This window comes from Dasypus novemcinctus, chromosome 9, assembly GCF_030445035.2.
Source record: "Dasypus novemcinctus isolate mDasNov1 chromosome 9, mDasNov1.1.hap2, whole genome shotgun sequence".
NCBI classification, from domain to species: Eukaryota; Metazoa; Chordata; class Mammalia; order Cingulata; family Dasypodidae; genus Dasypus; species Dasypus novemcinctus.
The window spans coordinates 42,767,054-42,780,843 of record NC_080681.1 but is presented as its reverse complement, the minus strand read 5'-3'; the positions used below and the strand labels follow the sequence as shown (position 1 = coordinate 42,780,843).

At 37.3% G+C, this 13,790-nt stretch overlaps 1 protein-coding gene across 3 annotated transcripts in view; it reads left to right on the top strand.

Moving 5' to 3' along the window:
- Positions 1 to 13,790, top strand: part of SPATA1 (spermatogenesis associated 1) — a 103,165-nt gene that overhangs the window by 16,192 nt on the left and 73,183 nt on the right. For all 3 annotated transcript variants that reach the window (XM_023589393.3, XM_058303255.2, XM_058303254.2), the window contains exons 3-4: positions 10,633 to 10,739; positions 13,055 to 13,172. In XM_023589393.3, the coding sequence (XP_023445161.2) occupies positions 10,633 to 10,739; positions 13,055 to 13,172 (225 nt within the window). The remainder of the gene's footprint in view (positions 1 to 10,632; positions 10,740 to 13,054; positions 13,173 to 13,790) is intronic.

The window sequence follows — 13,790 nt, the reverse complement described above, 5'->3', positions numbered from 1 at the left end:
ATGTCCCCATTTTCATTTTTAAATTTTATTTATTTGCATCTTCTCTCTTTCTTTCTTTGTCATTCTAGCTAAGGGTTTGTCAACTTTGTTAATCTTCTCGAAGAACCAATTTTTGATTTTGGTAATTCTCTCTATTGTTTTTTTGTTCTCAATTTCATTTATTTCTACTCTTTGTTATTTCATTCCTTCTTCTTACTTTGGGATTGATTTGCTATTCTTTTTCTAGTTACTCCAGCTGTCTAGTTAGGTCATTGATTTTAGCTCTTTATTTCTTTTTAATGTAAGCATTGAGAGCTATATTTCCCTCTCAGCACTGCTTTTGCTGCATCCCATAGGTTCTTGTATGTTGTGTTCTCATTTTCATTTGTCTTGGGATATTTATTGATTTCTCTTGCAATTTCTTCTTTGGCCCATTGATTATTTAAGAGCATGTTGTTTAATCTCCATATATTTATGAAGTTTCCTTTTTCTGCCTCTTATTGATTTCCAACTTTCTTCCATTATGATCAGAGAAAGTGCTTTGTATAATTTCAATCTTGTTGAATTTATTGAGATCTGCTTTGTGACCCAACATATGGTCTATTCTGGAGAAAGTTCCATGAACACTTGAGAAGAATGTATATCCTGCTGTTTTGGGGTACAATGTTTTATATATGTCTCTTAGGTTTAGTCCATTTATCATATTATTCAAGCATTCTGTTACTTTTTTTATCCTTTCCCCAGATATTCTATCCAATGCTGAGAGTGCTGTTACTGAAGTCTCCAACTATTATTGTAGCAGTATCTATTTCTCCTTTCAGTGTTTCCAATGTTTGCCTCACTGTGAAGAGGGGAATTGGGACCATCTCATGGGTCCACAGGTGAAGCAGCTCAGCTACACAGACCTAGAAACCCTTGAGTCCAAATGCTTGTAAGACCCTCAGTTGTGTTTCAGTGTTTATTTTTTTTAAAAATCATGTCCCACATTTGTACTTAAGCACTATTTCTTTTTGCACAGGTGGATATTTGCAATTATGTTTTATATTGGGCATCTGCTACAAAACAGATAAGCAGGATACTCTTTTAAAAAAAATAAAAACACAGTTTTTCCAGTGTTTGCCTCATATAATTTGGGGCATCCTGGCTGGGTACATATACATTTATGATTATTATTTCTTCCTGGTGGATTGTCAGTTTTATTAATATATAATGTCCTTCCTTATCTAATAACAGTTTTGCTTTTAAAATCTATTTCATTTGATATAAATATAGCTTCTCTTTAAAAAAAAAAAGATTTTTATTTATTTCTCCCTCCCCTTCCCCCTGTTGTCTGCTCTCTCTGTCCATGTACTGTGTATTCTTCTGTTTCTGCTTGTATTCTCATTAGGCAGCTCTGGGAACTGATCCTATGAACTTCCGGAGTGGGAGAGAGGTAATTACTCTCTTATGCCACTTCAGCTCCCATGTTCTGCTATGTCTTCTTATTTTCTCTCTTCTGTGTCTCTTGTTGTGTCATCTTGCTGTGCCAGCTCTCTGCGTCAGCTGGCACTCCTGTGCAGAGTGGCTTTTCTTGCATGAGGCAGCATTCCTACGCAAGGTGGCTCTCCCACGTGGGGCCGCATTTCCGCATGGGCCGGCACTCCACATGGGCCAGCTTGCCCTCACCAGGAGGCCCTGGGCCTTGAACCCTTGACCTCCTATATGGTAGATTGGTAGATGGGAGCCCAATTGGTTGAGCCACATCTGTTTCCCTTTTTTTTTTTTTTTTGGTTACTGCATGTATGGAATATCTTTTTCCAGCCTTTCACTTTCTATTGGTATCTGTATTAGTCAGTCAAAGGGGTCCTGATGCAAAATGGCAGAAATTGGTTGGTTTTTGTAGAGTATTTATTTGGGGTAGGAGCTTACAGATACTTGGCCATAAAGCATAAGTTACTTCCCTCACTAAAGTCTTTCCACGTGTTGGAGCAAGATGGCTGCCGACATCTGCAAGGGTTCAGGCTTCCTGGGTTCCTCCCTTCCAAGGTCTTGCTTCTCTCTGGGTTCAGGGTTCCTTTCTTCCCAGTGCTTGCTTCTGCCTGGGTTCAGGGTTCCTCTCTTCCTGGGGCTTGCTTCTCTTTCCTCTGTGAGCTTACTTCTCAGGACTCCAGCATAAGACTTCAGCATCAAACTGCAACATCAAAACTCCAACATCAAAAACCCTCAGCTCTGTCCTTTGCCATGCCTTTTATCTGTGAGTCCCCCTTCATGAGTCCCCACCCCCAATGCCCTAATGACGTGGTGTAGTCAAAGCCCTAATCATAACTTAATCACACCCAGGTATAGATCAGATTACAAACATAATCCAGTATCTATTTTTGGAACTCATAACCATATCAAACTGCTATACTCCACCCTCTGAATTCCAAAAAGACATTCCAATATTTTTAAAAAAACCTTAAATTAGTAACAATGCAAGGACTAAATAATATCCCAATCAATTTAAAGAAATACAGTTTGTCTTGGGGCAAAGTCCTGTCTGTTATAGACCTCTGAAACTTACAAAACAACTTATCTGTTTCCAGTACACAAATGGACAGACAGAGGATAAACATTTTCATTAAAATAAGGAGAAATTGGGAAGGAAACATGAGTCATGGGTCCTCTACAGTTCAGCAAACCTGCAGGGAATCCTCCATTTGATTTCAGTCTGAGAGTCATTCTTAAGATGATGGTTTCTTCTCCTTGGTGCCTTATTGGAACCCACCCTTTCCACATGCTTGCCCAATGGCCATTTCCTTGGTTCCACCCTCATCAATCATCTGGGTGTCAACCAAGCTCCAGACCTCCCTTTTCAAGAGTGTTGGGGTGATTACCACACCTTACTCAATCTTTGGGTTAGAGTCTTAGCCTATCTAGTACAGTGATGTGAACACAGCATTCCCCCTAACCTTTGGCAAACAGGTTCACCCCACTCAGAGCAACAAGTTGACCACCCGACCTTCCCTAATCCACTAAAGGGTGGGGACTCAATGCCCTAATGACGTGGCCCAATCAAAGTCCTAATAATAACTTAATCACGCCCAGGTAGAGACCAGATTACAAACATAATCCAATATCTCTTTTTGGAGAATTCATAACCATATCAAACTGCTACATTATCCTTGGATCCAAGGCGAGTCTCTTGCAGACAGCATATAGATGGCTCATATTTTCTTATCCATTGCACTAGTCTGGGTCTTTTGATTGGGGAGTTTAATCCATTAACATTCAATGTAAAGGCAGTTCTTACTTCACCCATTTTGACCTCTGGGTTTTATCTGTCATTTTATTTTCACCAACCTTTTGACACTTTTAGTTACTTTTACTGATATAATCTTCATTACTAGACTCTCTTCCAAGTCTCTCTCTCCTGTATTTTCTTTTTAGGCTGAGCACTGCCTTTAGGATTTCCAGCAAAGTTGGTCTCTTGGTTACAAACTCTCTTAGTTTCTGTTTATCTGTGAATATTCTAAATTTACCCTCACTTTTTTTTTTGGAGTTACTAGGTTTGGGGATTGAACCCAGGACCTCATATGTGGAAGCCATTCCTGAACAACTGAACTACACCAGTTCCCTTGCCCTTGTTTTTGAAAGATAATCTTGTAGGTATAAGATTCTTAGCTGGCAGTTTTTTCTCCTGCAGTATCTTAAATATATCATACCACTGCCTCCTTGCCTTAATGGTTTCTGATGAGAAATCATCAGTTGATCTTATTGGGTATCCCTTGTATATTATGTATCACATTTCTCTTGTTGCTCTCAGAAGTCTCTCTCTGTCTTTGGCATTTGACTTTCTGCTTAGAATGTGTCTAGGAGTTGGTCTATTTGGATTTATTTGGAAAAGTGTACATAGTATATCTATGTCCTTCAGTAGGTTTGGGAAATTTTCTACCATTTCTTCAAATATTCCTTCTGCTCCTTTCCCTTCTCTTCTCCTTCTGGGACATCCATGACACATGTTTGCACATCTCTTGCTGTCATTTAGTTCCCTGAGATCTTGTTCATTTTTCCCCTTTCTTTTCTTTATCTGTTCTTTTGTATGTTGACTTTCAGAGGCCATGTCTTCAAGCTTACTGATCCTCTCTTATGCCTGCTCAAATATGCTGTTATATTCATTCCCACAAATTTTTTGTGCTCACCCAGTGTTTTCTTAATATCCTTTATCTCTTTAGCCTTCTCATTGAATTTATTAAGAAGATTTGTTTGAACATCTATGATTAGTTGTCTTGACTCCTTATGTCACCTGGAGGCTTATCTTGTTCCTTTGACTTGGCCATATCTTCCTGTTTCTTGGTATGGATTGTGATTTTTTTGTTGGTCTTGACATCTGTCTTACTAGATGTATTTTTTCTGGGTGCAGTTTCTCTTTTTAGTTTAGAGCTTTCTTGCCCTTTCTCCTTTGCTGGTTGTGTAGTAGGAGCTGAGGATGCAGTTGGTACTGTAAGCTGTGGAGGCCGAAGCTGCCTATTTTGGCCGAGGAACTGTTGAACCTTCTCTCACCTTTCTCCTCTGTCAGGGATAGAAATGGCTGCAGCCATGTATAATAATACAGGTTGTGTAAGCCACAACTGTCTATAGTTTCCCAGAGAGACTGATGAAACTTCACACTGCTCCTTACTGCCTGTGGCAGGGATGGAGCTGCAAGTTTGGGCAGAAATCTATGTTGTGTGGGCATAAATCTATGCCCTTAAGGGGGTGGGGAATGGAACCACAGGCACCCAGCAGTTCAGTCACTGTAGGCCAAAAGTGCCTGTTGTTACCTGGAGAGGCTGAGGAAACACCAACTCCCTCTTATCCTACTTGAGGGTGGGGATAGAGCTGAGGTGTCTGACTTTTCAGTCCGTGTAGTCCAAAAGCAACTGCAGTTATCCAGAGAGGCTGGGTAAACACTACCCCCCTCTTGTCCTATCAGGGATGGGTGTGGAGCTCCAGGCACCCAATAGTCAAGTTCATGCAGGCCAAAAGTGCCTTCATTTGCCCTGAGAGGCTGATGAAACACCAGCCCCCTTTTATCCTATGGGGGGGTTGTGTGTGGAGTTAGAGATGGAATCGAAGATGCTCAACAAGCCAGTTTGTGCAGGTCAAAAGTGCCTGCAGTTGCCCAGAGAGGCTAAAGAAACACAGCTCCCCTCCTATCCTATTGGATGGTAGGGGTGGAGGTACTGGTGTCAGAGTATCCAGTGTGTATAGGCTGAAAGTACCTGTAATTGCCTAGAGAGGCTGAAGAAACACCAGCACCCTCTTATCCTATGGGGGTGAAGGGGTGGAGGTGGAATCAAAGGCAGTCAACAAACCAGCTCAAAAGTGCTAGCAATTGTTCAGAGAGGCTGGTACAATTTCTGCCAGCTTCCTCCCTGCCAAATTTTGGACTGGGGCCTAGGCTAGGACTGCAATCTGATCTGGGTGGAAAGAAGACAGTCCCTACCATCACTGATTTTCTATCAGCCCAATTCCTCCAGGGGTGGAGTTAAAATGGTGGCTACCAGCCTCTTTCTGACTTGGACAAGTTCAAGCTTTAGCTGTTCTTAGGATTATACTTTAGCCAGTCAAATGTACTAATCAGTAGCTGAAGTTGGTGGCCAACCAAATCTTCCTCCCCTGTTTTTGAGAAATGGAACTTCCAACTCAAGCCACAGAATAGCTGTGTTGCCAAGGCGGCTTGTGTCGCCAGTGGAGTTGGGCACCAGCCTCCATGTTGTGTAGTTCTCTACTCACAAATCACTGAAGATGGACAGTGTCCTCCTTCCATTGTTTCAAGGATGTTGCAGGATGCTCTTCTGATCTTCTGGAGCCCCCAGACAGTTTAGATAGTTCTGGCTGGTTATTAACTGCCCTGTAGGATGAGCTGACTCTTAGAGCTCCTTACTCAGCTGCCATCTTGCCCCATCTCTCCCCATTTTCTTTTAAACCAACTTCAATTAAGCTTTCACCTTCACTACACCAACAAAACTGCCCTTATTAAATTCACCAGTTACCTCTACATTACTAGATATATTGGTTAATTCTTAAACACGCTTGATCTATCTGTCCATAACAGTTAATATTAATTCTTGACAATTCCCTCTTTCTTGACACAATTCTTTTACTTGGCTTCTAGCATATACATTATCTTGTTTTCTTCCTGACTTCTTAATATTGGAACGTCCCAGGGTTCTGTTCTTTGTCCTTTTCTTGTGCACTCATCTATTGGTGGTCTTATCCAGAATAATAGCTTTAAATACCAACTATATTCTGAGGATCCCAACATTTATATCCCCATTCCATTTACAAACTCCAGATTCATATATTTAACTGCTTACTTTACATCTCCACTTGGATGGCCAATAGGTGTCTTAAGTTTAACATGTCTTAAACTGAACTATAGATCTTTTCCCACCTCCCCAAAACTTTTGTTATCCGTGGTCTTCCCCAACTCAGTTAGTGACAACTCCCTCCTTTCAGTATTTATGGCCAAAAGTTGCCCTTGATTCTTCTCTTTCAAACTCCATTTCCAATATATTGAATTTAGCTTTAAAATATATACAAAATCTTACCTCATCTCATAACCTCTACTGCTAGCACTTTATTCTGAGCCATCATCATCTCATGTAATTATTCCATTAGCTTCCTAATAGGTTCCCCTTTCTTGCCACTCTCTAGTCTGTTCTGTATTTTATACCTTTAACCCAAGTGATTAATTTATCAAGATTTAAAAGTAGAGAATTAGGTATATCTTGATGTGATACAATATGGAATACAGGGCATCATTTATAAAGTCCTCTTGCCCTGGATGGTTAACCTATGTCAATTCAAGATTGTACAGTTAACTTTTTACAAGAAATAAAAGGGTTGGGGAAACAAGTTAAATGACACATGAGGAGATGAGATAAATTCAGAATGTAAAACATTCTACAAGTCAACTGACCCAGTATCTTTAAAATGTCAATGTAATGAAAAGACAAAAAAATAAATAAAAAAGCAGGTTTGGGAGAACTCTTCTAGATTAAGGTTAATAGACTTACCAGTCAAATGCAATGTGTGATCCTTGATTGGATCCTAGGTTGAAAAACATTTTAAGGATAGTTGACAATTGGGGAATATATGATTATGGATGGGTATTAGTTGACATTAAGGAATTTTTGCATATTTTCTTAGATGTGAAAATGGATTGTGATTAGACAAGTCCTGATTTTTAGTAGATACATGCCAAAGGGATATATTGTCATGATGTCTGTGATTTACTTTGACTGGTTTAATAAAATATAGGAAGACAGAAGTAAATATGGCAAAATGTTAACTTTCAAATCTAGGTAGTACATGTTCGGACATTCATAGTACTGTTGTTTTTATTTGTATGTATGTTTAACATTTTTCATGTTAAAAAGAGACATAAAATATAAGTCATGTTTTGTCAAAATGTTAACTTTCAAATCTAGGTAGTACATGTTCGGACATTCATAGTACTGTTGTTTTTATTTGTATGTATGTTTAACATTTTTCATGTTAAAAAGAGACATAAAATATAAGTCATGTTTTGTCATACCTCTATTAAGACTCTTCATTGGCTCTGAAAAATGGTTAAAATGGCAAATATTATGTTATGTATATGTTACCACAGTAAAACTTAAGAAACAACAAAACAAAATTCTACATTGATTTCCCATTTGGTAACATAAAGACCTTACAATAGCCTGGAAGATCCTACATGACCCTATATGGTTTGCTCCCTCTTGTTTTTCTCTACTTGTCTCCTAATTGTTCTCTTCTCCACTCGCTCTGCTTCAGTCATACTGGCATGCTCCCATCTTAAGGCCTTTGCTTTAGCAATTCCTGGTACTCTCTCTGTCTCCTAGATCTCCATTTGGATAATTTTCTCTTCTTGTTTGTTCAGCTCATACCTTTCCATGAGACCTATCCTGATTATTTTATTTAAAACTGAGGTCTACCTTCTTTTTTTGCTTCTCCATTCCCAATCTTCCTTACCCTGCTGTATTTAATAATTTTTCCTAATACTTACTACTTTCTAATATACTATATAATTTACCAATGTTTAAATTTATTTTTTATTGTGTATATCCCTTACAGGGTTGGAACTAGTTGAGGCAAGTAAGGCAATTTAAGGGGGCAACAAAAAATTCATAATCAAGATAAAAATGTTTTAATGAAATATTTTTAAAATTAAAAAGAATATTAATAATCCACAATGAACAAGATATCAAATTTTTAAAATAAGACAGGATCTAACAGTGCTTTGCCTAGCCCTTTTGAACCCTAAGGCACAAGGAAAAATGTTTGCCCCTATATACATGTTTTATGTATTTTTTTAATGGTTAGTGGTTTTTTAAAAAGATTTATTTATTTACTTCTCTCCCCTTCCTTCCCCCTCCACCCCCCCAGTTGTCTGTTCTCTGTTTCTATTTGCTGCGTGTTCTTTGTCCGCATCTGTTGTCAGCGGCGCGGGAATCTGTGTTTCTTTTTGTTGTGTCATCTTCTTGTGCCAGCTCTCCGTATGTACTGTGCCATTCCTGGGCAGGCTGTACTTTCTTTTGCGCTGGGTGGTTCTCCTTACAGGGTGCACTCCTTGTGCATGGGGCTCCCCTACGCGGGGAACACCCCAGTGTGGCACAGCACTCCTTGCGCCCATAAGCACTGCGCATGGGCCAGCTCCACACGGGTCTAGAAGGCCCGGGGTTTGAACCGCGGACCTCCCATGTGGTAGATGGACGCCCTAACCACTGGGCCAAGTCCGCTTCCCGATGGTTAGTGGTTTTAATGAAAATATTATTGATGAATATTCCTCTGTTAAAGCCAAGAAAGTAAAATTATAATAAATTCACTTTTTGATGTAAGTGAAATTTTTAACCTTAAAATAATATTGTGAATTTTAACACATCTACTTTAAAATTTTTCAATATTTCTTCAACTACTTTATTGTTCTGGGAAAAAATTACCCATTTAAAAATGTATTTGTTTAGAAACATGTATATAAGGATGTATATTTTTCCTCTTGCCTCAGGCTTCAATGGCATTTCCAGATCTTATCTTTATTTAAAATGTTGGTATTTTGTTCATCATGGATTTTTTTTGCATTAATTTGATTGTTTAAAATATTATATATCTTGATTACTGAGTTTTTTGGTGCCTACTTAAGTTTTGCTCCAGAGGTAAATGCCTCACTCACTGTATCCATGCTATATCCCAGATATCCCATTTAATTGTAAGCTACATGCAGGCTGAGATCTTTATCTGTTTTATTCAATGATATATCCCTGGGTCTAGAAGAGTGCTGGCACATAGTAGACACTTAGTAAATATCTGTTGACTAAATGAACAAATACAAACATACTAAAATTAATTTATATCATAAAATGTTTGAAAGAACAATAAGTGTTTTATGAACTACATTTTCTTTATAGTGCCTGCTCATTCAGGTATGGAATTAAGGTCTATCCTAATGCTTTCTAAATTGTGGTTCATGATATATTATCTAAAGGATTAAAGTATTTGCTTTAAAAAAAACAGAGGAAAATGTTTAGTTCAAGAAATAATTTTTCTCTGGTAAAATATTAATATATTTATATAAAGATAAGGTCATATTTACTTCGAACTTCTTAAGGTTTTGCAAATATTGAATAATATAGTTAGTGAATAGTCTTAATTTCTCTGGTGCTGAAAATACAGCATATAGCAAGCCACCCTCAGATCTATATGAACATTTTGAATATTTGGTTAATATTTCATCATTAAAAGTGTAGTATTAGTTTATAAAAGCAACTTGAGCAAAAGAACAGTTCAAGAAACATTTTTATCTCCTATAAAAATTCATAATATTATATAAATAGTAAGTCATGTTTACTTCAAACTTTTAAAGGTTTTTTTCAGATATTTAAATATTGTAGAGTGCGATCATTTTAATGCTTTAACTTTTAATATGCAGCAAATATTACACATCATTAGATTAAAAGATGGCACTTTATTTACTGTAATTCTGTTTTTGTTGTAGTAATCTAACTATTCTCCTAAATAGTAGTATTCTAATTGAGGTCATAACAAAACAATAATAGAAAAGAAGTATAGTACATACTTACAGACAAACTTAAAGACATACTCTTATGTAAAAACAACTCTTTCTTTCTCCATCACCGGTCAGGAATAACTTCTTCTTGGAACTCTCAGAAATAGAAATGTTCCCCCAAACCACAATATGCATGCTTTTTCAGGTGCTGTGAGCTAGCTATCATCACAGTGTGGTAGGGAGACAAAATATAAATGGTAAGGATGCCACAAGATCACCCCAGTGAAAGGGTAGATGGCAGGGCGAAGGTTTGTGGTAAGAAAACTGATCTTGGTGCTCCAGTATTCTTACTGCAGGCCATTAAAAGAACAGCATAGGTCAAAGATGGTGTTGTGAGAGTAATCTAGGAGCCTCATCTATGACTTTGTTTCCTGAGAAAATGTGTTTCAAGTACCAAGTAGCCAACTGAAAAATAAATTTTTGGATCTTTGTTTTCTTTTTGCTTGTTTATTGAGAGGGATGAATGTATTCTGTGTTTATTTCAGTTATGTTTATTAAACTTAAAATTCTAGAGTATATCAATTGTTTTTATTCAAAATTTAAAGTTATTTTAACTAATTTTCTTTTTGATTTATCAGTTGGTGGAACTTCATGTTTTTTATGTCCCTGAAGGATCATGGAACTATAAGTTAAATACCATCTCAATAGAAGTTGTTAACAAATTCATTTCAGCTGGATTTATAAGGCAAGTATTTTGTGGTCATGTAATAATTTACCTGAAAAATCAATCTATAAATGAGATTATGAGTAAAAATATCTTGTCCATTTAACGGATCCAATTCCGACCTTAATGAAGACTATCAATAAATAGCGGTATAACATGGGAGGTCCGCGGTTCAAACCCCGGGCCTCCTTTACTCGTGTGGAGCTGGCCCATGCACAGTGCTGATGCACGCAAGGAGTGCTGTGCCACGCAGGGGTGTCCCCCGCGTATGGGAGCCCAACGCACAAGGAGTGCACCCCTTAAGGAGAGCCGCCGGGCGCAAAAGAAAGTGCAGCCTGCCCAGGAATGGCGCCGCACACACTTCCTGTGCTGCTCATGACAACAGAAGCGGACAAAGAAACAAGATGCAGCAAATAGACACAGAGAACAGACAACCGAGGGAGGGAAGGGAATTAAATAAATAAATAAATCTTTAAAAAAATAAATAAATAAATAGCGGTATAGTTAAACCAAGCAGTGCTAAAGGAAAATATATCACTTGGCCATTTTATTAACATGTAGAAAACAGTATATAACCAGTATATTACTATGGTTATGCACAGAAAGAATCAAGAGAATTAATTATGAGAAATAAGAGAGAACTTATTTGAAATGAGAAAGCTATAGAAGATCTGTGAATAGCGGCTAAAGCAGTGTATTCCCAATGCCCTTTTCACTTAACTGTTTAAAAAATATAAACATAGAACATATATATGTATATGTGAATATGTACATATATATATGTATGTGTATATTTTGACATTAATACACAGTAAAACACTTGGCACTATGTGATCTGACTGCCTGTTGTTATCTCTCTTGAGCCCTTCCTAATCCTCCCCATCTCTATCTTTTTTTTTAAGATTTATTTTTTTAATTTATTTCTCTCCCCTTCCCCCCCCACCCCCCGCCCTAGTTGTCTGCTCTCTGTGTCCATTTCCTGCGTGCTCCTCTGTGACTGCTTCCATCCTTATCAGCGGCACCGGGAATCTGTGTTTCTTTCCATTGTGTTACCTTGTTGTGTCAGCTCTCCATGTGTGCGGTGCCACTCTTGGGCAGGCTACACTTTCTTTTGCACTGGGTGGCTCTCCTTACGGGACGCACTCCCTGCGCATGGGGCTCCCCTACGCTGGGGACACTCCTGAGCGGCAGGGCACTCCTTGCGCACATCAGCACTGCACATGGGCCAGCTCCACACAGGTCAAGGAGGCCCAGGGTTTGAACTGCAGACCTCCCATGTGGTAGGTGGATGCCCTATCCATTGGGCCAAGTCCGCTTCCCCCCATCACTATCTTTAACCAGATAAAGATAAAAACCAGAATATTAGTCTCCCTTCTGTTCTGGAAAACATCAGCCATGGTCTCCATCAGGACTCTTACACTTGTTGCTTTTGTCTAAAAGTTCTTTCTTCCTTTCCCATAGGTTTTCTCATCTCTTTTAGGTCTTTATTCAAATATTGCTTTTTTGTTTAGTCCTTCTCTGATCACTGTATTTTAAATTGCAGGTACAGTGTTTTTTTCCCTTCCCTTCTTTATTTCAGTATTACTTAGCACTATTTTATTAATTGTAATTTTTATTCATTTATTTTGTTAATTTTTCTCTCCCACCACCTGACTGTAAGGTTGAGGAAGGCAGAGATTTTTGTTTGTTTTGTTCATTGTCATATTCCTACCATTTGGAACAATGCCTGGCACATAGTAGGGACTCAATAAGTATTTTTATTGAGTTAATTAATTATATTACATTTCTCATAAGATCTTAGAAAATCAAGAACTCAGAAAATAGCATAAATGGTAGCTTTAAATTTTAGACATTGAGGAATGAAATGTCCTTACTATTATTGAAAATAAGAAGTCTACAACATTTGATTGAAGAAATTTTCCAAGCACTAGCTTATCCTGCCAAACTTCCAAAGTAAATATCTGTAATTAAATCATTCTTTAATATAGGTATAAAAGTATATGAATTCCATAGCAAAGTTTTATTTTACAGTAACATTTGGAGGTGGATGAGAAAAGTAAACAATCATTTTCCTTTCTTGTACAGAAAGGACTTTTATAAACAGTTTCCATTTGCATAACTAAAAAAGACAGTTTTCATTAGTCATTTAAAAAAAACATTTATTGAGGACCTATAAAGTGCCCAGCATTGTACTGTAAAAGCATGGTATATTAAACTACATCTGATACATTAAATCAGTACTTATGATATGATTTAGCTGACTAAAGTTATTGAATTATTTAGATAGCCAAAATCTGTTTAACTTTACATTATAAGGGAATGTCATGATATTTCAGAGTATCTCCTCAACTTACTTTACAAGCCCTGAGGGAGCGCCTTGGTGAGTTCCTTGGTGAAGATGCTGTTGCAGAAAAATTCTTGTTTCTGAAATGCATAGGAAATAATCTAGCTGTGGTAAGTTTTCTTAATATTTTTCCTTCTGATTAAAATATACTATAGGATATGTCATCTCAATCATAATTAATGAAATGGAAGTATCACTAAGCACACAGATCATCAAGTAAAGATGGGCCTGATTGGAATATCATCATATACAAAAATGATGCAGGTTTTTTTTTCTCCATGTGAATTTCCTTGGGAAGAAAAGGAAGATAAACTTAAAATCATATCATATAAGTTATATATATATATATATATATATTTTTAATGATAGTGTTTTAAGCTTTTTAAACAAGAACTTGTGTCTTATGTTCTGGAGAAAATTGAGTTCTCATTGCTTAGACCACAGTTAACTTACTTTGGTGTGAAAATGATATGGCTCCAACATATTTTTTGTTGTCAGCTATTATATATTGAACACTCCTATTTGTAATTCTATAATTTAGTATCAGGGTTTTCTAAATAGAAGGTATTTATAGCTGAAATTCCTGATCCAACGAGCCATCAGATGTCAAAATTCCTGCTTTCTCATATCCATATACAATTTATTTCTTTAATCAAAGTTATCAATATTTAAACTCTTTAAAATGTAGTATATTCCTATTCTACTCTAGTTAACATGTTATGTTATTA